At 43.5% G+C, this 27,421-nt stretch overlaps 1 protein-coding gene across 3 annotated transcripts in view; it reads left to right on the forward strand.

The window, feature by feature from the left end:
- The window catches only part of smoc1 (SPARC related modular calcium binding 1), a 248,922-nt gene that overhangs the window by 168,849 nt on the left and 52,652 nt on the right, over positions 1-27,421 (forward strand). For all 3 annotated transcript variants that reach the window (XM_063052100.1, XM_063052091.1, XM_063052109.1), the window contains exon 10: positions 14,484-14,589. In XM_063052100.1, the coding sequence (XP_062908170.1) occupies positions 14,484-14,589 (106 nt within the window). The remainder of the gene's footprint in view (positions 1-14,483; positions 14,590-27,421) is intronic.

Raw genomic sequence — 27,421 nt, forward strand, 5'->3', positions numbered from 1 at the left:
ATTCCATGTTCTACTGCAGCTTATGTAAAGGGTTCTCACCTGGCATGTCTGCAAAGGAAAATTTCTTCTATGCAGTTGGCTGTAGAATTATGAAAGTAATGTGTTCCAGAAAAGTTTTTAGTGTAACTTTGTAAGTTGAGAGAGCTGGACTAAGTATATTGTGGGAATCTTTAGTATAATGTATTTTAATATATGGAGAATTTTACACGATTCATTATAGTGGAAAATAGCTTTTTAGAGCCACTTATCCTGAAGGGTTAATAGCACTCTAGTGAAATCTATTATAGAGCAAAACCTGTGTTGTGACAGATAGTCATTGCACTGATGCATTTACAAATGCAAGGTGCTGGGACTACTTGAGTCAAAGGCCAAGCCCCCTTGGGGATTCAGGGGGCACCCTTTCTGGAGAAATGTCTCCAGGCTTCAGAGGCAGCAAAAAGGCAGAAATGGGAAGTTAACCCCTCATGCTCTCAGATCTTCCCCTTTATTTCATTGGAACCTAATTAATTATTGAATAAAAAATCCTGTGACATGGGGAGTGCTTTGATGTGCTTCTCCATTTTGTAGTGGATGGAAAGGAAATAGTAGACAACTGGGTGCTATGCTGAAAATATCCAGCTCCCATTTGCCCGCATTGGGTCCATGTCATTCTATGCCTTGCCTACTTAAGTGTCTGTCTAAATGTATCTTAAACAAGGTAATTCTGGCTGATTCCACCATCTGTTCCAACAGAGCTTTCCAGATATCGATCACTCTGTGTAAAAAAAAAAAGCCTTTAGCTTCAGATTCCCTTTAAAACTCGTGAATGTCACATTAAACCTGTGCTGTCTTGTTTTTGATGACCCTACAATGGGAAAAAGATATTGACAATCTATCGAGGCTTCCACCAAGCCACTCCTCCTTGCTTCTATTGCTCCAGGGAAAAACAGCCCAGCCTATCCAATCCCACCCCATAACCGAAGTCATGCAATCCAGGAAACAACCTTGTGAATGACCCCTGCACTCTCTCCAGTGCAATCACTTCCTTTACATCTCCTAACTTTCACCTTAAAGCCAAATCTTTCATATCACTGCAATTTTTGTCCTGATACATTGGACAACAGTCTAGATCTCAGCAAGGGTACAGCATCTGCCCTGGATATGTGACTTCAGTTTCTCCCAGCAGTGGCTCTGTTTATAAAAGAAGGATCTAGTGTTTTCCCAGCATACTGTTTATGACAAATAAACTCTTCTCGCCTGGCAAGCCGGGTACAGATATCAATTATAACTGGTGTTTTGATGACAAACTCTGCTATCTTCATCAGGGATGATGCCTGGGCATGTCTAGTCCGGTGGTATTTATACCCCATTGTCCATCCCTCCTGATTGGTTCGTCCTCATGTGGGAGAGGTTTCTGCTCCCCCACTGTGTTACAACAGAATTTCAGCTCTTACTTAGAGCGAGACCTTCTCTGTTGTTAAGATTATTTTCCTGCCGAAGGAAGCCATTGAAATAAAACCGGAGGAAAAGAATTCTAACAAAGATGAAAGTCTCGCTCCAAGTAAGAACTGGAATTCAATTGTAAACAAGGTGGAAGAGCGGAAGCCTGATTGATTAGTTCTCATCCAATCAGGAGGGACGGAATACAGGGGTTTCCATACTGCCAGCCTGGACGTTCCCAGGCATGATCCCTGAAGAAGATGGCATTGTCTGTCATTGAAAGGCCTGTTATAATTGATACTTGTACCCGGCTTGAAACCCAAGAAGAGTTTTAGAGGCTCCGAAATCCAGCACTGACCAAGCTGATAAGAAGCAAGTAATATTGCCTACACTTGTGCTGGATCAGTGATCACTTCTTTCAAGAGACGGAGAGAACAGCCATCGGTACAACTTTCAACAAGATTTCCTGCTGTCAACATCCTGCAGGTCACCATTGATCAGAAACTTGACTAGATCAAGACCATCAACACTCTGGACTGAGAGTGTGAAACTTCTCCTCCTGAGCCTCTTCACCATCCAAAATACTCACGTTGGCAATGTTTTCAGAGTGAGTGCAGCTATAGCACTTACAGCTGGATCTCCAGAACAAACATGACATCCACCTTTTTCCCCTTTAGAGCTTTTTTCCCCTCTAGAGGCCGCAGTGCTGTACAAAAGTACAAAAACAATGTTATTGCTCTGACAGCATCTTCCATATCCAACACAGGACAGCATATGTTCAAATTTGTTTAATTATCATTCAACCATACATGAATACAGCCTATCAAAACAGCACAAGGCACACACAGCCCATTCACGATAGGAAGCAAACATCCAGTCACTCAAAACAAAAAAAGGGATCTGAATAAGAAGTTTTCCACCCGGAAGACGATTGCAATCTGGGTAGGTTGTGGAGGTAGACATACTTAGAACACTTAGGAAGTATCTGGTTGGCATCCATCTGTCTCCAAGGACAATGGGTGATGATGATGATCATCATCATCACTAGCTTGGGTGGAAGGTGTGGAGATTGAGATGCCCAGTCAACAAGTTCCCCCTCTCGGTCTCACCAGTGTAGTCCAAAGGAAAGCTTTTGAAGCAATACATTTGGCATCAGCTCGGCTGCAGGAGCTGCCAGAAGGATGTTCAATGACGTCCAGCCATCTTAGGGACTTCACCCCGGATTTGCTGTCTGGGTTTACTCCTATAAACTTCGACTCTCCCGAGGCTGCCCACAAGGCAGTGGGGCTACTTGCCCATAGCTGGGGATCTGCTTCACGAGCCCAGGGCATGTCCACACACCGGTGGGCCTGCGTGCTATGCGTGCAGGGGCCAGACCTCTTCCCTGTCTTCTGTAGTTCAGCCTGTGTCAGAAAGGAGTTCAGTTTCTGTGAGTCGCCAGCGAGGAGGCACTACATGAGGCTTGCTTTTGGAAAGGCTGTGTTTTGGCAGGGAGAGACGTACACATTCACCTCTCCTTTTCGCAAGACTGCTAGTCAGCGGCGGAGGCTGAAAGCGAGGGCGACAAGCACTACTCACTACACCACCACACACGACGCATCCCAACAACCATTTTGACACATATCTAGTCACATGCATATCATCAGGGCATAGAAGGCTATGAACCAAGTGCTGGTAAATGGGATTAGATTAGGGTGCAATGAGAGTTCACAGAGTAAACAGTAAAGAGTCTAAAAGTGAGTGCAAGAGAAAAACCAGAATGTTGTGAAGATCATGCTGTAACCTGATGTGGTGCTGAGAAAAAGGTACTCAAGTAAGAGTTGTGGAGTAGCAGAGAGGCAGAGGCAGAGGTAAGAGTACATGGTAGCACCACCGAGAGCAGAGTGTGAAAGAGGCGATTGGTTCAGGAGCCTGACAGCAGCGGGGAAGAAGCTGTTCCAATGTCTGGACGTCTGGGCGTTCAAGTTCCTGCAACTTCTCCCAGAAGGTAGAAGAATGCAGAGAGGGAATGGACAGGGCAGCAGGCGTCTGTGACAATTCTAGTAGCCTTCCTGAAGCAACGCACCATGAAGGTGGCTTGCTGGAAGGCAGTGATGAAGCTGAGAGGGACTGGGCTGTGTCTGGCACCATCTGCCGGTTCAGTCGGTCAGGGACAACCAGCTACCATACCAAGCTGAAATGCGACCCATCAGGGTGCGTTGTTCAGTGTTTCTGAGAAAGTGCTGACCTTCGCAGGTGCCTACTAAAGTGAATATGCGGTGTGCTTTCTTGCTCACCACATCAGTGTGGAGTGACCAGGTTAGGTTGCAGGTGATATGGATACCAAGGATCCTAAAGCTTTTGACCAATTCTACAGCAGTTGGTGAGGACACAGTGTTTGCCCCTCCCCCACTTCCATGGGTCGACAGCCAACTCTTTTGACTTGCCGATGTTAAGGGCCAGGTTGTTGTTCTGACACAAAGCTCACAATATCTTTCTTGCAGTCCACCTCCTCATTGTTGTTGACCCAACCAATAATGAGTGCCATTGGCAAACTGAAAGACTGAGTTGGTGCTGTAATTGGCCATGCAGTCATAGGTATATGGGCAGTACAGAAGGGAATCAAATACACAATCCTAAAGAGCACCGCATGTGTTGAGGGCCAGGATGGATGAAATGTTTTGACCAACTCTAACTGACTGAGGTCTGCCAGAGAGGAAATCAAGAAGCCAGTTGCAATCCCAAGGCCAGCATTGAGAAGTTAGAGATGAGTTCAATTGGTATTATGGTGTTGAAACCTGAGCTGTATTCAATGAGTAGATGTTCTCACAACCAACAATCTCACTTTAAGGACTTCTTATCTTGTTTGTTACTTCATGCTCTCGTTATTTATTGCTATTTACTGATATTTGCATTTGCACAGTTTATTGTCTTCTGTGCTCTACTTGCTCGTTAATTGATCCTGTTTATAGTTAATATTCTATAGATTTGCTGAGTATGCCCACAGGGAAAAAAGAACCTCAGGGCTGTATGTGGTGACATTTATGTACTCTAATAATAAAACTTACTTTGAACTTTAAAACATAAGTACTTGATGGTGTGGACATAGTGGACTTTCCCCATGCTGCATGACTGATCTGTAGCCTTTTTTAAGTAAACACTGAATTTAAGATACTAAATTGGAAGCTCAAGCAAATGATTATTTTGCTACGCTCACCTCTCCATCTCCTTTTAATGCTCTGAAAGGACACAATGCTGTCGGTGTCTACTTTCCAGAGGTGTTAGCACCTTGCCCCCTTCTCATCGCATCTTTGCATGCAAGTACTTTACCTTTCCCCCTGTCATCTGAGGACCCAAACATCCCTTCCAAATGAAACATGGATTTACTCCAATTTAGTGTTTGGCAGTCAATGCTCACAACGTAGTTTCCACATCATCGGAAAAGCCAAATACAGGTTTGGCGACCACTTAGCAGGACACCTCAGTAAACTCTGCAAGCTCAACACGGAGCTTCCTGCCACTTTAACTTGATGTAAGCACCTCAACCTGAAGAGTTGGGGTTTCTCTCTCTCTGCTTACTCCCTGACCTCCTGAGTGTTTCCAGTATTTTCTGCATTTGAGCTTTCCAGCAATTGCAGTATTTAGATTTTGGACTATTGTTCATATTGCTAATTTTTATTTTTAGTTGTTGCCTCTTGTTAAGTCAGAATGTCAAGGATCACATAACAGAATATATTAATGAGGACATAATTGTAATTCGACACAAGGCATATAAGACTTTACCTGAGAGATTATGAAAACAAAACACACAGACTCTCTGGATGTAGGAATTCACAGAAATTTAACAAATTTAACATGTCAATTACTTTCCAAGTCAGAATCCTGTACACATTTAGAATAGATTAAAAGTCCAGTGGATTCAGGGAAAATGAGAAAACTGATGTGTTGTGCAATTAGTTTGTGTGGAGAACTCTATAGTGAAACTGCCTGTGTGAAGTTCCTGGAACCTCCTTACAGTTGTTAATGCTGAACGAGAAGACTCGTGATTAGTGCCAGTTGCCCTGCTTTGCTCCATGTTAAACTGGAATAGCATGAGTGTGAAAGCAAATTCTCTTTAAACCTGGCTAAATTTAAACAAATCCTTTTACAGCTCTGCTCTCTATCAGTAACCTAGCAATCAAACTGGAAAAGCTTTGAAATGTTTTGCTCAAAAGTTGTTTGGGGAAATAAAATAAAAGCTCTTGCAGAAATCATATCTTGAGTGTGAAGAGTTGTCTGGGTCGGGGTTGGATCATGAATTGAACGTTGGGGGTGGAGGTAAGTGCCTCACCTACAGCTTTCCAATATCTGGCAGTCATTGTGTCTCTTTGTCCCTGTGGTTTGTTCAGCGTGAGTTCAAGACAGTTTGCTGAGCGGAATTGTCATTTGTGCCAGGTCAGTTTGTTCAGGTGCACTTTTCAGAATTGTCCTCCCAACACAATGCCCGGCCACATCTGTTTGATGGTGTATTAGTTGATGTTTTCTCCACCAGCTGCGTTCGCTCAAGCTAAACGTGATAAAAAAGCTCACTCATTGTGGAGTGTTCCTCTTGCGTGGCAAAACACAAGAGAGGATTTAGTACAGATGACATGTTTCAAGGGAAGGTCTTGGCAGCAAGCTCTTTGTGTAGCACTAGCGTGCTACAACATTCGAGTTTGTTTGTCTTGCAGTAATGAGCTGATTGTACTTTGACAGACAAAAGTCTGAATTCAGTAGAAATTACTTGCTGCAGTTTCTCAAACAGGTGCTACTTGATGACCCCAGAGCTGACAGGAAACTAATGCTTGCTTGAACTGAGCATGACTCATTGTATTGAAGCAGCACTGATGCTGAGGGTACAGCTCTGGACTTGTTCTAAACTTACTGCTTGAAAACCGTATGAATGTGTGCAATTTAATACAAAGTGTGTGTGAAAATATTTCTGCTGTCCCATGACGTGCATTGTGATAGATCCTTCCTTATACATACATTCAACTTCTGTGTCCATTATTTAAGTCTTTGTCTTTTGAACTATCCACATTCTCTGAAGAATTCCATCATTTCCAATTATATATTATAATTTAATATTTTTTGCAGATGTCTTTTTTTCCACCTTGCAGCAGAGACTCATGTATTATATGAAAACATGACTGAAGTTTTACTGAATTTGAAATCTCCACCTTGTATTTCATTATCAAATGCTATCAATTTGGGTCTTTGAGCATAACTCGGAAAACAGGGAGCCTTCAGCCTTCTCTATTAAAGATCAATTCCAGAGGTTTATGGATAATCTATAGGCCAGTGCTGCCAGCCCAGTAGAGATGGGTGCTATATTGTCGGAGAGGTTAATCTTGCGCTGTAATCCAAGGCAGGTGTAAAGGACAGTAGATGAAAAGATCCCCATGTTGAGGTGTACAAAACGGAGCAAGGGTGCTCTGAAGAATATTTAATCCTGAAGTAGCATTACTAAAATAAGTAATCTGGTTATTGATTTAATTTCTATTTATGGGACTTTGCAGTGCCAAATTTGTACAGGTTAATTCCCACATTACAGTCATTACTTGCCAATATAAAGAATGGATCCAGCCGGTGGTATAGTGGCATCAGCACCAGACTTTGAGGCAAATGGTCTCGAGTTCCGGCTGGCTCTTTGCACGCTTTCCATCCTGGCAACTCGGCCTTGATTATATATTTAAAAAACGGCAAATGCTACAAAACAGGCAATGCGCCACAAGGTGTGAAAAGGAACAGTACCAATAAAGAGAGAAAGTTGTATTTTTATGGTACATTTCCTGACCTTGAAATATTTTGGACCCTGCTTAGTCAATGAGGTCCCGTTGAAGAAGAGCTATTGATCAAGTGCAGTGAACTGGAGCAGATACAGCACACAACAAGCTCCCACAAACAGCAATGTGTTCTATGATCGCATCCAGTTTTGTACTGTTGATGGGAAGTCAAATATTAGCCAAGTTACACAGGCATGGAGGAAGGAACATTTCCTGCACTTATTCGTAATCATGTATCATTTTCACATGTGTTTGGTTGGGTGAATTGCGTTGTAATTGAAACCACCAACTGCTGTTCTTGTGATGAACATTCTACTGTTTAATGCACAGGAGATGGAACACCATCAATCCAAGCAGTGATTCTGTTAGATTGAGTATGACTTTCTAATGAGCTGCAGCCTGTCAGCATACAGTTCCCCTGCCCATTGATCTTATGGACATGGTGTTGATTAATTTTGTTCCTGTTTTGTCAGTTTCTGGAAAACAATACAGTAGTCCCTACCTTGCATCAATGTATCGAGCTGAACCCAAAACATACAGGGAAGAAAGGTTCAGATGTCTGGCAATGAAAATATTAAGCATTATCAGTAAATATTACTGAGTACCTATAAAAATTAGTGATTGTATTTAGATGATCGATGTCCATTGAAGTTGAGGGATGTGGAGAGAAAGCTGGAAAGCAGTGTTATAGAGTCATAGAACGCTACAGCACAGAAACAGACCCTTCAACCCATCTAGTCCATGCTATGTATCTACCCAGTCCCATCGATCTGCACCCAGACTATAACCTTCCATACCCTTCCCATCCATTTAGCTGTCCAAGTTTCTCTTAAATATTGAAATCAAACCAGAATCCACCACCTCTACTGGCAGCTCGTTCCACAGTCTCACCACCCTCTGAGTGAAGAAGTTCCCCCCCTCATGTTCCCCTTAAACATTTCACCCTTAACCCATGATATCTAGTTCTAGTCTCACCCAATCTCACTGGAAAAAACCTTCTTGCATTTACCCTATCTATACCCCTCATAATTTTCCCTCAATCTTCTACGTTCTAGGGAATAAAGTTCTAAGCTAGTCAACCTTTCCCTATAACTCAGGTCCTCAAGTCCTGGCAACATACTTCTAAATTTTCTTTGCACTCTTTCAACCTTATTGATATCTTTTCTGTACATGGATAGCCAAAACTGCACACACTACACCAAATTAGGTCTCACCAATGCATTGATACAACTTCAATATAACATCCCCACTCCTGAACTCAGTGCCTTGATCTATGAAGGCCAACATGCCAAGAGCTTTCTTTACGATGCTATCTACCTGTGACACCACTTTCAATGAATTATGGTCCTGTATTTATGGATCCCTCTTTTCTACTACACTCCTCAGTGCCATACCGCTCACCTCGTAAGTCCTACTCCGGTTGGTTCTCCCAAAGTGCAACACCTCACACTTGTCTGCATTATATTCCATCTACCATTTTTCAAGCCATCTTTCCAGCTGGTCCAGATCCGGCTGAAAACTTTGATAATCTTCCTCACTAAACTACATCCCCAATCTTAGTGTCATCCGCATATTTGCTGATCCAGTTTCTTATATTATCATCCTGATCACTGATGTAGATGGCAAGCAACAGCAGACCCAGCACCAATCCCCGCGGCACTTAATCACAGGCCTCCAGTCAGACAGGCAACTATCTACTACCACTCTCTGGCTGCTCCTGTGAAGCCAATGTCTAATCCAATTTACTGCCTCGCCCTGAATGCCAACCGGACTGAACCTTTTTGATCAACCTCCCATGTAGGACCTTGTCAAAGGCCTTGCTAAAGTCCATGTGGACAATGTCCACTAAGAGTGAGCCAGATTTCAGCAGATAGCAACCCATCTGTGAAATGAGGTCTGACCTTCCAGTTAACGTGATCTGGCTGGCTGGTTAACAGCGGTACAGAACATAACACTGTACTCACTGGACTTTAGTGAAATGTGTTGGGATCCCATTGAAACCTACTGAATGTTGAAAGAACTAGGTAAGGTGGGTGTGGAGGATGTTTCTTCTGGTGGGGATATCTGAGGGGTAACCTTTTAGAACGGAAGTAATGAGGATTTTTTGTTTAGCTGATGAATGTGGAATGCTCTGCCTCAGACTGTGGTGGAGGCCAAGTCCGTGGGTATATTCAAAGCAGAAGTTGGTAGATTCCTGATTGATCAGGGCTTCAGGGGATATGGTGAGAGGGCAGGTATATGGGGTTGAATGGGACTTGGAATCAGCCATGATGAAATGGCGGAGTGGACTTGATGGGCTGAATGGCCTATTTCTGCTCCTATGTCTTATGGTCTTATACCACTGTGCTTGCTGCTGCAGTTCGGGTGAGGGGACGCTGGGGGCAGTGTAGTGTGGCGTCCGTGCCCGGTTGGGGGCTGGCCTGTTGCAACAGTGCTGCCCTCTAGTGTTTGATCTTGGCCCCAGAGGCATGCTGTCTCATTTGACTATATTCTTGCATGATGAATAAACTTGATTAGATTTGATTTGTTCAATTACAGTGAATTGCCTCATAGAAGGTGCCCTGATGGGATATAGATTCCTCTTGGGTTCCATTTTGGATTCATCTTTTCCATGGAACAGAGGAAGCTACTCGGCCTGTTGAAAGAGGCCTACTTCAAAGAGCAATTCCAGCAGTCTGCACCTATTTCCTTATAACCTATTCTGTCTTGTCTTTCCATTAATTTGCCTCCTAATCTTTAATCATCCACCTCTTCCTCTAATTCAGTAATGATTTAGCCTAGTTGGTGTGTCTTTTGGGAGGCGAGGGGAAATTGAAGCACACAGTGCAGTCATGGAAAAAGCCAGGGGTCCAGATCGAAATGCTAGAGCTGCGAGACATTAGCTCCATTTGGTGCATCACTGTACCACTCGGAGCTTCATACTACTTTATAAGAAAATTGTCATTTCTAAGATCCAACCAAACAAAGAGGGAATGGAACTTTAGAGAAGGTGCTGAAATTATGATGATTCCAATGTTGTAACCAGAGAGTCAGAATTTAAAAAAATAATTTTAAACTGGTGGAGGAGCTCTGTGATCTCCACAGTATTAGTTATTGTGCTTTATAGACTTTGAAAATTAAGGACACATTAGCAGTATTGCATTACAATATATAATGTGTAAGATTTGTGGGGTGTGTTTTTCTATGGCTGCTTCTGATCTGTGTCTGTTAACCCCATTCAGGTTGTTAAATTGCTTGTTCTGCATTACTATTTAAAAATCCTCTTCCTGAGTCATTTTTCCATTAAACAAAAGGATAAATTGAATAAGAACTCAAAATGGCTTTCTGCCAGATGTCCTGTTGCCAAGTGAATGATGTCATTGATGGGCTATTATGCCTTCAAGCCCATGATGTCATTGCCTTTTATTTACTTAGTGTGCTGACCTATAGCACGTATGCAGATTGGAAGAAGTAACTAGGTTCAATTTACCCGTTTGTTTGTTTATTGTTCTGCTGGCAAATTGAGCATTTCATGGCCAGCCCTAATCGGTCTGGAGCTAGCGTTGGTGGACTGAAGTCTATGAGGTGTTCGTACTCCTCCTCTGGCATCGCCCAAGAGTTTGAGAATTACAACTCAGTTATCAAGAAGATATGCCTATTACTCCCCCCTGGGTCCCCACCAGCTTCCCTTTCTCCTACAGTCCACTTTCCTCTCCGATCAGATTCTTTCTTCTCCAGCCCTTGATCTTTCCTACCCATTTGGCTTCACCTATCACCTTCCAGCCAGCCTCTTTCCCCTCCTCACCCCAACCTTTTTACTCTGGCATCTTTCCCACCCCCCTCAGTCCTGAAGAAGGGCCTTGACCTGAAACATCAACTGTTTACTCTTTTCCACAGATGCTGCCTGACCTGCTAGGTTCCTCCAGCACTTTATGTGTGTTGCTGAAGAAGATGGGGTTGGGTTTACAAGCCTGATTGATGGGTGGACTTGGAGGGGAACCTGTAGATGGCACTGTTTCTGTGCCTGTGCTGCCCTTGTCTTTCTGGATGGCAGAGGTCGCAGGTTGGCTTGGTAGCATTGAGGAACCCTTCATTCATAGCTACTGTGCACCTTGAAGATGATACAATTTGCAGCCATGGTACGCCAGTGTTGGAGGGAATTAACGTTGAAAGGTGGTGGATGTGACGCCAATTAAGTGAACTGTTTTGATTTGGATGGCTTTGATTTTTTTTATGGTGCTCAGCCAGCTGACTGGAAAGTATTCTGTCACGCTTCAGACTTGTAGGTGGTAGGCGAGGCTTTGGGGTCACAGCAAGGGATACCCAGCCTCTAAAGCTGCTCTTCTAGCCATAGTATTCATGTGTCTGGTCCAGGCACACCTTTGGTTCTTGAGAACTGGTGCTGGCAACATGGTGATGTTAAGTGAGACAGTAGGACTCTGGTCATTGTTCAGTCTTTGGTGGCTCAAATGTTGTTGAATCGTTGCGGAATGTGGGCGTGACCTTCATTATGTGAAAAGTTGGGAGTGGAACTGAATACTGTGATCACCGTGAAATAACCCCAACTTTGACATAGCCAAGAGGTTTCCTGAGGGTTTCTTATAGGGACTCCCGGGGGTGAGATGATTGACCTTATTTTGTAGCTGTAAGGGACACAGTGGTGCAGTAGATGGTGCTGACTCATTGCCCCAGTGAACCAGGTTCGATCCTGACTGCTGGTGCTCTCTGTGTGAAGTTTGTATGTTCTTCCTGTGTGCATTTCCTCTGAGTGTTTCAGATTTCTCCCACATCCCATTGAAGTATGGGCCAGTAGGATAACTGGCCACAGTAAGTTAGTTCTAGTGCTGATGGGTAGTGGGAGAATGGAGGTGAGTTGGTAGACATATTGGTGAGAATAGATTGCAGGAAAAATAAGAGAGGGAATGGGACTGATGTGATTTGAGCTAGTATGGGTTTGATGGGCTGAGTGGCCTCATATCATGTGAAATATAAAAATCCTTTGAAACTGAATTCTCACCGCCTGTAGCTGTGTTCACTGATGGAAGTGGGTGCTGTTAATTTTGGGTAGTTTTGTGGTGTGAATCCCTCAGGCCCCGGTGACCTCTGTAGCTGGTTTGTGAGAACAGCACAAAATTCCTTATCTACTTAATTCTGGGATTGATGGTGATTCAGTATGTTGCCACTCAGTTTCTGACATTCTGCTCAGTTTCACCACTGACTCCCACCAACCCTCCCACTGTCTGACAAGTTGTTGTCTGACTTCCAGTGCTGACTGACCCAAAATTTCTACCAAATAACTATTGGGATGCCTGCAGCCATTGTCTTTGGCCCCTGTCACAAGTTCCTTTCTAGGCCTGATGTCTTCATCCCTCTCTCTGGGATCAGGAACAAAGTTAGATTGTTCTCAGCCCCATTGTCTCATTCATCCCCAAGACGAGCAGTAGGTTAAGCCATCCCTCACACTATCCATTTCTGCCTCCCAGCCTAACCGTCTGCCTCAGCTTATCAGTTGCTGAAACTCATAGCCCCACACACCAACCTTCCCCACCCTACCTTCTGTAAGTTCGCTGTTCGGTACTATTACTTGTATCCCACCTTGCACCAAGTCCTGTCCACCCATCACCCATGTCCTTGCAACAGAGATTGCAAATAAAGTAAGGCTTTAAAATTCTACTCCAATATTCAATACCTGCCACTGCCTTCTCTCCTCGAATTCTGTCATTCCCTCCAGGCTTATAACCCTCTAAGACAGTGGTTCCCAACTTTTTTTTTATGCCTTGGACCAATACCATTAAGCAAGGGGTCCATAGACTCCAGGTTGGAAACCCCTGCTGTAAGATAGCCTCACTCTCCTAATTCCTTGTTTGTTCTTGAATTTAACCATTCCGTAAATCGTAGCTGCCAAGACAAGCTGTGGATCCCTCCCCGAACATCTCCATCTCTGTTCCTCCTCCTTAAGGCACATTCAAAAATTATCTCTTCTTGACCGACCTTTTAGACGTTTCTCCTATTTGCTCCCATGGGACCTGGTTTGTTTGATGAAATTGCTTCACTGCATTAGAAGTTCCAAGTAACCACAGCTCCTCTTTCTCAGAGAGGAAGTACATTGGTGCAAGTGTAACAATGCAGAGGGAAAGAAAAACATATTTAAAAAAAATAATTATTGGTCAGGTTTCTGTTAAGTGAGAATTTCTTGAATGCTTAAGTTGATGACTACAAACAGATATCAGAGAAGTGTGCATGAAAAATGTGTAACTGCCCTTTTGTTGAGATGTCAACTGTTCATCCAAGGGAGTAGATTCCAGAAAGAGTATTTGTGATACAAGTCACTTGCGTTTTCTAAAGCAACACACACACACACACACACACACACACACACACACACACAGGCACACACAATGCTGAAGGAACTCAGCAGGTTAACAGTATCTATAGAAATGAATAAGTAGTCGCCTTCTTGGGCCATGACTCTTCTTCAGGACTGGAAAGGAATGGGAAAGATACCAGAATAAAAACGGTGGTGGGGTGGGTGGGGGGGAATGGAGGATAGCTAGAAGGTGACAGGTGAAGCCAGGTGGGTAGGAAAGATAAAGGGCTGGAGAAGAAGGAATCTGATAGGAGAGGAGAGTGGACCATAGGAGAAAGGGAAGGAGGAGAGGATCCAGAGGGAGGTGATAGCCAGGTGAGAAGAGGTAAGAGGCCAGAGTGGGGAATAGAAGAAGAGGACAGGGGGAGGGTTTTTTTTATTAGAAAGAGAAATCGATATTCATGCCATCAGGTTGGAGACTGTCTATACGTAATACAAGGTGTTGCTTCTCCACCCTGAGGGTGGCCTCATCATAGCAGAAGAGGAGGCCATGCAGTAACATATCAGAATGGCATCTTCCCCCTTCCTTTCCAGTTCTGATGAAGGGTTTTGGCCCGAAACATCGACCGTTTATTCATTTCCATTGATGCTGCCTGACCTGCTGAGTTCTTCCAGCGTTTTGTGTGTGTTGCTTTGGATTTCCAGCATCTGCAGAACCTCTCGCTCTTATGTTTCTGTTTGGGTTCTGTTTCATAGCTGTCTGGCAATTTGTACTACCCAGTTGTGTGATTTAATTGGGAATAAGCTGGCTCTTGAGTGGAACGAGTTTGACCTTTCACCCCCTTTCCCTAGGCCATAAACCCACAGAAAACACTCCTGCCTGGAAAGGAAATGATTATAAATAAATCACAGCTCTGCTGGGCAGGCCAAAGGTGAAAAATGTTACTTCTCAGCCACACTTACTGTTATTACTGTTGACCTCTCGCCTTCTGCAGGTTGCCCGGGAGCGAAGAAGCTGGAGTTCATAACCAGTGTTTTGGACGCCCTGACCACAGATATGGTGCAAGCCATCAACTCGCCTGCACCTGCCACAGGAGGAAGGTATGTGCTCAATTACTGAGCGTGGGGAGTGATGGAGAGCACTGACCCTGGTCACCTCCTGTGTAACAGGCTTCTGGGCAGACTTTCACATCCCACACAGCGAATGCAAAGGATGACATGTCTTTTACATCCCTTTTTCAGAATCCCTGAGCACTTCTTGTCTAATTCATTCTTTACACTTGTAGCCCCCCTGGCCAGCCTCAGGTTCGCTTGGCTCGCTGTCGTCTAGGGAAATAGCCCTCGGCCCCGCCAAACTGGGTAATAAGTTTGTGTGGATGCTGTGTGATGTACCCCACTCCACCCAAATAACAGACAATACACCAGATACGATTACATGATTTACAGTTTATAGATATTACTGGAACTATATAATTAATAGAGAATAAAATATAAAAGGAAAATAAAAGGCGCCACACTTATCAAAGTTCAATCTCTTCGTGCACAAACAGTTGGAGCTCAGGACCCTTCTTTTTCACCCTGTGACCCCTCGGACCACCTCGACCGGCCGCCTGGACCAACAACGGTGGTCGACCAGACGCTCAACACGAGTCCATTTCCGTCTCCTCTCCTCGCCGAACGCCCCGCTCGGGGTGCGACCCCGTTAGCGGACTCACAGCACCTGGCCCATCCTTTGTCTCTCTCTCCCGCCTTCTGCCCCAAAACCCCGCGCATACAATATCTTACAGACACACCAAAAGCATACCAACTATCGCAATTGGTTCATTCATCCTCTTATCAACAGATAATCCAAAACAAACTGCTAGTGGGAAGCACTTTCTCAGCAGTTAACATAACAACGAAGCCCTTTCAATTATAACATAACAAAGAAGCCATTTTAATTAGACTACGCAGTGACATAAAAAAAAAGAAACCCCTTACATACTTTTCAAATGTATTTTACAAATTGTGCACCGCAAACAATTGGATGATCTGACCTCTGCTTTAGAGATGTTGCTTGAGGAATAATTTTTGGGCAGCATATCTGTGATCCATCCCTTGCTTTTCACAAACAAGGGCAAGTCTGCAGGTGCTGGAAATCCAAGTAACACACACAAAATTATGGAGGAACTCAGCAGACCAGACAACATCTGTGGCAAAGAGTAAAATAGTTGACATTTTGTCTGAGACTCTTCACCAGTCATGATGAAGGGTCTCGGCCCAAAACATCGATTGTTTACTTTTTTTTCCATAGATGCTACCTGGCTTGCTGAGTTCCTCTAGCATTTTCTGTCTGTCACTATCCCTTGCCGTTTCTTACTATGTGATGCAGGAGAAGGCCATCCAGCCCATCCTGGGCTGATGGACAAGAGTAGTGGGTAGGAATGAGTAGGGGCTTCCTAAGCCCCAACAATGTCCCCTTTGAATCCTTTGCCTCTCACATGCAGTAGCCAGTTAATCTTCCAACATGTCTTTGGGATGTGGGAAGAAACCAGAATGTCAGCAGAAACTCAAGTGGTCATTGGGACAATGTGTAAATTCCACACTGACAATACTTGAGGTCAGGATCAAACCCAGGTCCATGGAGCTGCAAACTCAATGCCACCATCTTCTAGGAGTTGTTCCATGTCCATGCAAGGTCTCATTGAAAAGACATCATTACGATTTACCCAACTGCCTGTTGTGGCAGGGAACCACGAAATAATTCTCAAGTGCACATTGTCCACATCATAATTTGAAACAGAAGAATGCCAAGCTAAATCTGGGCTTCCGAAAATTAATCCAAATTGGTTACTTTCCAGCTACTTTTGTTTTGATTTCAGTTTGTCTTGACTTCTGAAGTCTATAAGCTGCCCCACTCTCTCCAATTTGCGGATTATATGACCATGTGGATATTAGAGAATAAGGCAAACTCTTTTCCAAAGAATTGTAAAACCTTGTGACTCATAAAGACATCCTTGCCATAGAGGGAGTACAAAGAAGGTTCACCAGATTGATTCCTGGGATGGCAGGACTTTCATATGAAGAAAGACTGGATGAACTGGGCTTGTACTCGTTGGAATTTAGAAGATTGAGGGGGGATCTGATTGAAACGTATAAGATCGTAAAGGGATTGGACAGGCTAGATGCAGGAAGATTGTTCCTGATGTTGGGGAAGTCCAGAACGAGGGGCCACAGTTTGAGGATAGAGGGGAAGCCTTTTAGGACCGAGATTAGGAAAAACTTCTTCACACAGAGAGTGGTGAATCTGTGGAATTCTCTGCCACAGGAAACAGTTGAGGCCAGTTCATTGACTATATTTAAGAGGGAGTTAGATATGGCCCTTGTGGCTACGGGGGTCAGGGGGTATGGAGGGAAGGCTGGGGCGGGGTTCTGAGTTGGATGATCAGCCATGATCATAATAAATGGCGGTGCAGGCTCGAAGGGCCGAATGGCCTACTCCTGCACCTATTTTCTATGTTTCTATGTTTTCTATAATATATACACAGTTCACTCTCCCAATAGCTGGGCAGTGACAAGGAAGGGAGAAATATCCATTTAAAGATCCAAGTCAAATCAAGAAGGGAAATATCATGGGAAATTACTCTTAACCCCCTCCCCCCGCCACTTGGTGATCTAAATGTCCAGGTTATCACCTGGGCCTGAACAATTCTAAACAATTTCTACATATTCACAAGTATGATCTCTACCCCATCTTGAAGTATGTCGAACGCTTGCTGGACGCAACTTAGTAAATCTGTCTCCACTATGGCCCATTCTTGAGGAATGTCATCCTGTGAGGGAGAGATGAGTTCCCCATAACTGCCTCAAAAAAACTGAATCCAGGTCCTTCCTAACCTACGATTAGAATCAGATGTCAACCAGTCTTCAAAACATCAGCTAGATCACTATTATGTCTGTTGTTTCTTAACAGATAGAATGCTGCTAATTTCGTGCATTTTAGAGTCATAAGGTAGTACAGAACAAAACCCATCTGATCCATGCTAACCAAGCTTGGTTTTGATCCATAACCTTCTAATCCTTTCCTACCAGTGCACCTGCACCTCTCCAAATGTCTTTCAAAACTTGTTATTGTACCAACCTCAACCAGTTCATCTGGCAGCTCATTCTATGTATGTACCACCCTTTTTTGTAAAAAAAAATAATTCCCCCTCAAGTTCCTATTAAATTTTTCCCTCAATGCTTCACATTCTTGACTCTGCAAGGCTGGGAAATGACTGGGTGCATTCACTTTATCGAGGCTCCTCATGATTTTGTATGCTTCAACAAGATCACCATTTTGTTAACTAAAGCACACCTTCTCTAGGAATTGGTCTAAGGGCCCAATAGCAAATCTTCAGTTACCCTGCCATTAGTACGCCAGAAAGAGTCTGCGGCATCACACTGCAAAGTTTTCAGCCACTTATACATTCTTCTCTAATTAGGCAGTGTAACAAGCCGAAATCTTGTGGTCTGCTGCCTGAAGCTTGGTGTTTGTTGATTCTGCCTGCGTTTAATTGTGGGCCAAGAGGCAGCCGCATGGGAAATTGTTGCTTTGAAGCCAGCATCTCACTTTCTCAGACTGTAGAATTTGTGTGAGTTTTGTAGCCTGCAATGAACATAATAATTATTTACAGCTTTCAGGAATATTGACCTTGTGCATTAGTATTCAGAGGAGGCAGCCAGTGTTACTTTTAATGGTAGGTGATGCAATTAACTGAGATCAGTGAGCCAGTTGCTTGGACCCCAGGTTCCTGTCACCTATCAGGAAGCGGGCAAAAGTAGCCTTGTACAGTTGTCCGTCAAATATCCATCTACTTTGGTCAACTTTAGTTTCATTATCAATTGGAAGTTCCAACAATGCAGATTGCTGGTGAACCTGGATATAGAATATAAAGCGAGGATGACCAGCAATATTCATTAGACCAGCCAGCATCTGTTTTCAGAAAGCAGTAGCAATATTTTCAGTCTGTGACCTTCTTTGCAGTCTAAGCTGTTAACTGTTACTTTCCTTTCTGCCTAGATGATGAATAATTTCAGCGTTTCCTGTTTTTATTTTGTGTTTCTGGTATCTGCAGTGTTGACACTTGGAGAATATTTGTAGCAATAGGGGCCACCTTTTCTGTTGAAGGCTGGTGAAGTGTCGGAGAGTATTTGGGCAAGGTAGCTGTTAATTTTCAGTCAATGGAGCCATCTCACACAACTGAATTTCACATCCAAGACAAAAGAATGTGGAAGTCTGATATTAAAATTGTACACAACTTAGGTGAAAGCAGGCTAGACCGATGTCTATTGTTGATATAAAGTTGCATGGATAGAAATTTCAAATTACTGGAGCAAATGAAGAGTGAGGCGAGAGGGGGTGAGTGTCTTTCTTCTGGGAAGGGAGGATTATTTGTGGACAACAGCACAAATTTGCTTCAACAGTGACGTTTGACTATGGTAATGAGGTCAAAGGAGTATTATCAAGCACAATTTAACTGTGGATCATGGGTGGATCATTAGTGCAGTAAGTCAAAGTTTTGGGCAAAGAGGCAGTTCTGCGCCATCTTGGCTGGAATGTGTGGCTGCACTTGTGGGCTGTCCCCTGCACATCCTTGGGTGTGTTTGTTGTTCAGTGAAATGTACAATTCATCGTATATTTCGATAAACAGCTGAAAAATAAATCTAAATATTAAGTATTTTAGTGAAATGAGAGTTAAAGGCACAGGGGATTGAAGGAGGGAATGCAAGGTCTTTTGAGCCTAGGTGATAGAAGGCAGTCAGCTTGCTCATCTTGTTCCTCTCAGTGGGATCTTGTGTGTAGCTTGGCTGCAGTGATGCCTTTAATTAAATGCTTAAGCAATACAACCATCCCTGCAGATCTTTTAGGGACTGTGAAAAGCTTTATGTAAGTGCAAGTATTCTTTTCCCTTGCAATTAATCATGCCAGATTTAAGACCAGGATAAACATGGTTGGGGTTTTGAAGTGCAACTCGGAAAGAGCTTCACTAATGTTTAGCTAAGAGTGTTTTAACTTCTGTGACTTAAAGGAACACCTGCATTGTTTATTTGAAGATCTAAGTCAGGAGGGTAACTGCCAAAGTAGCCTTGGCAAGCTGATACATCCTTTTGACAGTAAACAGCACAGCCCAAGTTGCAGATATTTAATGCAGTGAAGAGGCAGACTGCTTTGGCTAGTTGGTGACAAGCTTCTTGAATTTCACATATTTTTAGGCAATTTCAGGCTTTCTTTTTATTCATTGAGTGGGTGTGGATGTTGGTGGCTAACACTGCCATTGTCAAGCCTTGTGAATTATGGTTGCAGTTAAGGGGCATACATAGTGTTGGGTCGAGAGTCATGTACTTACCAAACTGGATAAGGACAGTAGTGAATCAGATGAGTTTTTAAAAGTTCAAAGTAAATTTATTGTTGAAGTACATATATGCTATCCAGAGATTCATGTTCTTGAGACATTTACAGGAAAATAAATAAATACAATAGATTTTATGAAAAACTCTACATAATCAAAGACCAATGTGAAAAAGAAAACAAATTATGCAAATAAAGAAAAGAAATTAAATAATACTGGAACATGAGTTGTAGACTCCTTGAAAAAAGTCTATAGGTTGTGGAGTCAGTTCAGTGAGTGAAGTTATCCACACTGGTTCAGGAGCCTGATGGCTACAGGATAATAACCTTTCCTGAATCTGGTGTACCTCCTGGTGATGGTAGGAGCGAAAAGAGAGCATTGCCTGGATAATACTGTGCTTTTTGCTACTTTCTTGTGGCAGCACTCCTTGTAAATGTGCTCAGTGATGGGGAGGGCTTTGCCAGTGATGAACTGGGCTGTAACCACCACTTTCTGCAGGCTTTTCCATTCCTAGGCATTCCACACCAGTCAGGATACTCTTCACAGTGCATCAGTAAAAGTTTGCCAAAGTTTAAGATGACATGCCAAATCTACACAAACTTCTCAGAAAGTAGAGGCGCTGGCAGCCTCCTAATTCAATCTGCTACCTGACTGTTGTTTTTTAAATCAACAATCTGGCAGTTTTATGCATACAGGTACTAATATCTTTTAATGACTTACAATTTAAATCCATGTCTCTGGTGTAATAATTCTGGAACTCTGGCTGCTTCTCATTTAATTTAACCATTGTGATATAACTTGGAGGTTCAAAAGCTCTGGGAGGATTGAAGGATGAAGTGACGAACAGAGCTTTATTGTTCTAAATGTTTTAGAAAGAAGCTTGCGAAGAATCTTAACTCTTGCACAGGAAGAATGGAGGGGGGATCATTGAGAATGATGTGATTACATACTTAAAATATAAAAAATATTTACAATAAATGCAGCAACAGTTAAAAAGAGTCAAAATTGCAACAAATACAAAAGAATGCATATCCAATGTTAAATGTTTACCTCTAATTTCTGAATAAGGTATTACGTTAGTGCTATTCATTAGAGGGGTATTATTTTTGGAAAGCTTTTGACTGGTAAGGAATTAAGAGTTGGGCACAAAATAGGCCTTGTCCTTTGTAATAGACCATGGCACTTTGGAACTGCTTCAAAGTCTTCTGTAGCAGTCTATAGTCCCACTGTAACTGGTCCTGGTCTTGCTGTAACTGATTCAGGCTGAAACTCCATTGGTTGTTCTTGTAAGAGACACTAGTCACCTCTGACTGATGCCACTTTGCATTTGACCCCACTTCTGTATTTGACTACTGACTCATTGTATCTGAAGTGTGGAAGACGATGAGCATCTTAACCATAGTGGGGCCAATGGCGGTTCAGTTTGAAGGCAGAGGAATTTAGTGAGGCAAAAGATGCTGGGAGACCGGTGCTGGGTTATGACTGGCAAAATACACCTTTGAAGATTTAAGAGAAGCAGATTTCTCACTCCTGCAGTGTTTTGAGAAGAATTGAATGATTTACCCAATGAATTACAAATGGAATTTAAACTGTGTACCTTACAGATATGAGATCTAAAAGGTGTTTGAATGGGGGGGATAAAACAGGCTGGTAGAGAGGACAGAGATCTGCAGTGTTGAGCGAATGAGAAACCAGCCAGAAGATCTTTACCAGCATTCATGCCAATCCCTGTCAAAGGCTTTGGAGATGGCAAACACAAGAGGATATGTTTTACCTAAGAGCAGAGCTCAGGCAATTTGCAACATACAGTGATGTGCTGAAATCTGTGCAGCGGCTGTAGATTAGGCCCAAGTATAAGCGAAGGAGACTCTGGGCTAACAGCAGCTTGCATAACTTCAGAAACACTGTGCCTATGACCAAAATATTGAAGAGTTTTTGTAGGTGAAAAAAAAACTATTACTGTTTCTGTATTTATTTTGGAATTGCCATTCCTGGCTGGAATCAGCTCCCTCCACACTTGCCAGTCATGGGATAACATTGTTGAATTATTACAAAAACAAACACATGATTCAGTAAAACAAACGGCTTCAGCGCACATTCCTGGCCATTTTGGGCTTAGTCCTAATGGAAATGAAATTGGTAACAGATTACAAATTATTTAAAGTGTTCTAAATTGTAATTAGAGGATGGCTTCAGACTTGGATAGCATGAAAAGGGGGAGAAAAGAGCAGAAAGTTGCTCACTGACCCAAAGTAAAATTACTCCAGCTTGGGCTGAACTCCTGCCCTGGTTTTCCCCTCAATTGGTTTTGAGCTGATTTCATTGATGTAAGCTGTATGGCATCAAGTTGGCCTCTCAGTAGGCCGTCAGTTAAGTTTAGTTAGTGAGGGAGCTCTGCGTAAAATTTACATTGATCCTAAGAGGGCTGGGTCTGTATTTGATAACTGGCTGAACTTGCCCTCCACCTACAATGAACTCATTCTGGATAAGGAGGGCCAACTAACCTGACCCTCCGAACTGCAAAAGCAAAGCTGGCCTCTATACAGTGGGAAGCCTGTGGACACCCTCCCTTGGCCTGTCAAAGCTCACTGTCATCAGAAGAGCTTTTGGGACAACTATGAATCACCGCCAATAGTCAGAAATAGTTTAACGCTGTCTGTGTACATTTAAATGATTACCATTCAAGTTATCTTAAAATGTATTAAAATACTAGCAAGTTATGATAGATGTTTAATCAAAATAAATAAATCCACCTAGTTACACTTGGCTTTTTCCAAAAGAGTGTGTGACCATATTCAACTGAACTTTGTTGGAATAAAGCTTAGGGTCAGTCTGTGAAGTGAATCTGGCCCCTCACCTCTGCAACAAACACTCTGCTGCGGGAATTCAATGGGCCGTGCAACATATACAGGTCAACACCCTGCAGCATCGAGAATTCATTCCCACCCCCACAGATGTTGCTCGGCCTACTGTGTAACTCCAGCAGATAGTTTGTTGCTCCAGATGCCAGCATCCCCAGTCTCCTGTGTCTCCATCCCTCTCCTCAGCGCAGTGGGGTTGCATCTTTGGGCTGGATGCCAAGCGCAGTGATAGATCAGGAGATGCGATAAACTAGTGTCTGTCCTACAGCCCATCCTGGGCTCTTGTGTTTGACCTGATAGGTACAAAACCTGAGATATTGTAGGGCAACAGGTAAACAAAGGGCCCTATGGATCCATTACTGCATGTTTGGTATGTATTTTAATTGACAGTAACACCTTTGAGGGTGAAAAACTTTAAAAAGTCATTTTCAAAATGGATTATTATACACAAGGATGGGACATTTAGCATGGCCAATCCAAATCCTTCTTAAAAGCAAGAGAAGTCTGAAATACTTTGAAGAATTTAAGGGCATGTTTGGAAACTTTGAGGTGTTCTGAAGAGAGCTGGAATTTGAAGAGGACAAAATGATACTTCAATTGTGAAGCGGCTTGCTGGAACCCCAGCTGGGGTTGATGTCTTTGGGCCTTTCAGTGACTACCTTTTAACCTTGCAGAGTTTGTAGAGCAAGTTCACCCCAGAGCACTGAGATTTAACTAGAGGATGCAGTTGGCTTGTGTGCCCTTGAAAACAGAGGAATAGTCGTTAAAAATGTTTAAAATATTGAGAAGATAAGCAGGGAAAGCTGGTAGGGAACAAGCAGGCATTTCAGCATGATGTTAAAATCAGAGCCGGTCTGTTAAGGAGGCAATCGATCAGACATTGGTGCAATAAAAATTTGAACTCTATCCTATGAAGCTTTGTGGATGCTGTGGCATTCAGTGAGTTTTTGAGCTAGAGGTAGGTGGAATAGTTTCTGGGAAATGTATTGAGTTATTCAGCTGAGATGTTCATCGGTCAAGGTGATGAACAGTGGAGCCGACCAGTAGGCGGAATAGTCTTTCCCTATAGCAAATTCATCTAATTTTGTTCATAAATCAGTGAAGTTTTAAATAAATATTTTCATGTTCAGTGCCCTCTGGTGGAATATTACATTTAAAAACTGCTCTACAGAATAAGCTGAAAACAGTGTTGTCCCTTCATTGTCTCGAGGTGCTTTACTCACATAGTTAAGTAATGTTTTGCATATGTCCTCCTGCCAGTGTAAAGTCATCACTAGCTTAAAGGATGGAAGCAGCATTATTAGCAAACAATGTCATCACTAGCTTAAAGGATGGAAGCAGCATTATTAGCAAAATATGTCATTCCTGGAAGGTCCTTAGTCCAGAATATTTCTGTGGCTGCAGATGGAAGAGGGTAGATAAATACAAGAGTTATGGAGTGTGACTTGTCTGAACTGTGATGCATTGGATTTTAAAATTCCCTTCTCAAGAATGATATTTATGAGTTTCCACAAAGCAACAAAAGCAATGACTTAAGTGTTTCCTGATTCAGTCCACTTCACTGTGAAATGATGGTGGGGTAAAGTTTCCTCTGTTGCTGTGGAATGCAGTTACTGGGCTCTCTACACTCTCACTGGGAAGTCCAATTCATGTTGACTGCGTCAGGGCTACAACCTGCAGTTAGAAATGGGGCAGAAGACAGTAGGTTTCCCGGGACACCCTTCGGTGCCTCAACAAGGCGGCATCCATCATTAAGACCCCACCCCCCATCACCCAGATCATGCCTTGTTCTCGTTGCTACCATCAGGAAGGAGGTACAGAAGTGTGAAGGCACACAGTCAGTGATTCAAGAACAGCTTCTTCTCCTCTGCCATCTGATTTCTGAATGGACACTGAACCCATGAACACTACCTCACTACTTTATTATTTCTAATTTTGCGTATCTTATTTAACTATTCAATGTACATATATACTCACTATAATTCAGTTTTTTCTCTATTATTATGTATTGCATTGGCCGGCTGGTGGCGCAGTGAGATCAGCGCCAGACTCCGGAGCAAAGGTTCCTGAGTTCGAATCCAGGTCAGGCCACCCCTGAGCACGCTTTCCATCCGTGCCGGGTTGAGTGTCGAGCTAGCCACTCGGCCTCGTAAAAATTACAAGGGTCGAGTCAGGAACCTTCATAACGTGACCCGGTTAATCCTGACACCACATGCCAGAAAAGAACGGCTGAATGTCTGGTACGACATGCTTTAAGAAAAATGTATTGCATTGTACTGCTGCCGCAAAGTCGACAAATTTCACGACATGGTCGGTGATATTAAACCTGATTCGGATACTGAGTTGGCAGAGGGGCAGCAGGCCGATAACTGGAACATGGAGAAACCCATTGGAAATGAAGAGCGGATCTTTGGGTGGCCCTTCAGGCTAGTGAGCCTTGCATTGGTGGTGGAGAAATTACTGGGGAATGTCCCAAAGGATAGAATTTGTGTCCATGAGCTCAAGAAATCCAGAGCAACACGCACAAAATGCTGGAGGAACTCAGCAGTCCGGTGGCAGCTATGGAGAGGAACAAACAGTCGACGTTTTGGGCTGAGATCCGTCATCAGGACTGGAAAGGAGCAGGGAAGAAGCCAGAATGAGAAGGTGGAGGAGGGGAAGGAGTACAAGCTGGAAGGTGAGAGGTGAAGCCAGATTAAGGGGAAGGAGGGTGAAGTGGAACTGCCCGCACAGTAGCACAGTGGTTAGTGCCATGCTATTACAGCTCAGTGTGCGGGAGTTCTGAGTTTAATCCCAGTGTCTTCCGTATGTCCTCCCCATAGAATGAGTGGGTTTCCTTCCGGGTGATCTGGTTTTCTCCCACAATCCAAGCACGTACCAGCTAGTAGATTAATTGGTCATTGTCAATTGTCCCGTAATTAGGAGAGGGTTAAATCAGAGGTTGCTGGCAGTGCGGCTCAAAGAGACAAAAAGGCCTATTCTGCTCTGTATCTCTAAATAAAAATTACAAAAAACTAGTGCTGCACTTTGCCAATGTTTACCTTTTCACTCACCACCATTCACAGCCTCAAACTCTCCTTCCAGGTGTGGCAGCACTTCACCTGAAGTTTGTTGGGGCCATGTACTGTATCTGCTGTTCCTGGTGCGGCCTGCACTACATTTAATGGAGATTGGGGGACTGCTTTCTCAAGCACCTTCACTCCACCTGCAAAGGGAGGATTTCCCAGTGGCCAAATATTTTAATTCCTATCCTCATTCCTGTTCTGACATGTCGGTCCAGGGTTTCCTCTTTTGCCACAATGAGGCCACTCTCAGGGTGGAGGAGCAACACCTCATATTCTGCTGGGTAGCCTCCAAACTAATGGCATGAGCATCAACTTCTTCTGGTAACCTTTTTCCCTCTCCCCTCCCCGCCCCCCCCAATCTTCTGGCTGCCCTCTTACCTCTACTCAGCTGCCAATCACCACCGCTGGAGCCCATCCCCCTTCCCTTTCTCCCAGGGTCCTCTCTCCTCTCCTAGCAGAATCCTTCTTCAAGCCTTTGCCTTTTCCTTCTATCACCACCATGTTTTTCACTTCATTCTCCCTCCCACACCCACCTGTATTCCCCCTCACCTGGCTTCACCTATCACCTTCCAGCTTGTTCTCCTTCCCCTCCCCACCCCCACCATATCTTATTCTGGCTTCTTCCCCCTTCCTTTCCAGTCTTGATGAAGGGTCTCAGCACAAAATGTCAATTCTTTGTTCCTCTCCATAGATACTGCCTCTTCCTAGAGATGCTGCCTGGCCTGCTGCGTTCCACCAGCAGTTTGTGTGTGTTGCTTGGTGGTAGAGATGGTGGTGATGGAAGAATGCTTTTTTGATTCGAAGTCTGTTTCTCATGACATGCCCCAGGGATCAGAGCTGGGACCCCATTGCTTTTGATATGCGTTCAGTATGTTAACAAATTGGTTGTGAAAGTCGGTCGATGACACTAAAGTTACTGATATTTTGGATGGTGAAATTTGGATAGTTAATGTTGTAATTTTCAAAACAGAGCGTAGAACAGTACAGCACAGGAAGAGGCCCTTTGTCCCACAGTGTTGTGCTGAACCAATTATATTCGTAATCAAATGGTTAACTAAACTGATTTCTTCTGCTTACACAATGTCCATATCCTTCCATTTCCCTCACATTTATGTGGCTATCTAAACATCTCTGAGAAGTCCCTCATGTATCTTCCTCAACCACTACCCTGGACAACACATTCAAGGCATCCACCATTCTGTGTTTTTTAAAAAAAGACTTTCCTCTCACAGCTCCTTTGAACTTGCCCCCTCTCATTAATTGGACATTTCAACCCTGGGAAAAAGATACTGTCTGCCTGGTTTATCTATACCTCTGATATCTTATAAACCTCTATCAAATATCCCAATAGCCTCCACTACTCCAGAGAAAGCAACCCAAGTTTGTCCAGCCTCTTGTTATAGTGCACGCCCTCTAGTCCAGGCAGCCTTCTGTACCCCCTCCAAAGCCTTGACCTCTTTCCTAATGGGGTGACCAGATCTGTATGCAATACTCCAGACGCGACCTAACTAGAGTTTTATAAAACTACAATATAGCTTCCTGACTTTGAACTTAATGCCTCAACTAATAAAGGCAAGTATTCTATATGCCTTCTGAATCACCTTATCAACCTGTGTAGCCACGTTCAGGGAGCTAT

The sequence above is a fragment of the Mobula hypostoma genome, chromosome 1 (assembly GCF_963921235.1).
Source record: "Mobula hypostoma chromosome 1, sMobHyp1.1, whole genome shotgun sequence".
Taxonomy (NCBI): domain Eukaryota; kingdom Metazoa; phylum Chordata; class Chondrichthyes; order Myliobatiformes; family Myliobatidae; genus Mobula; species Mobula hypostoma.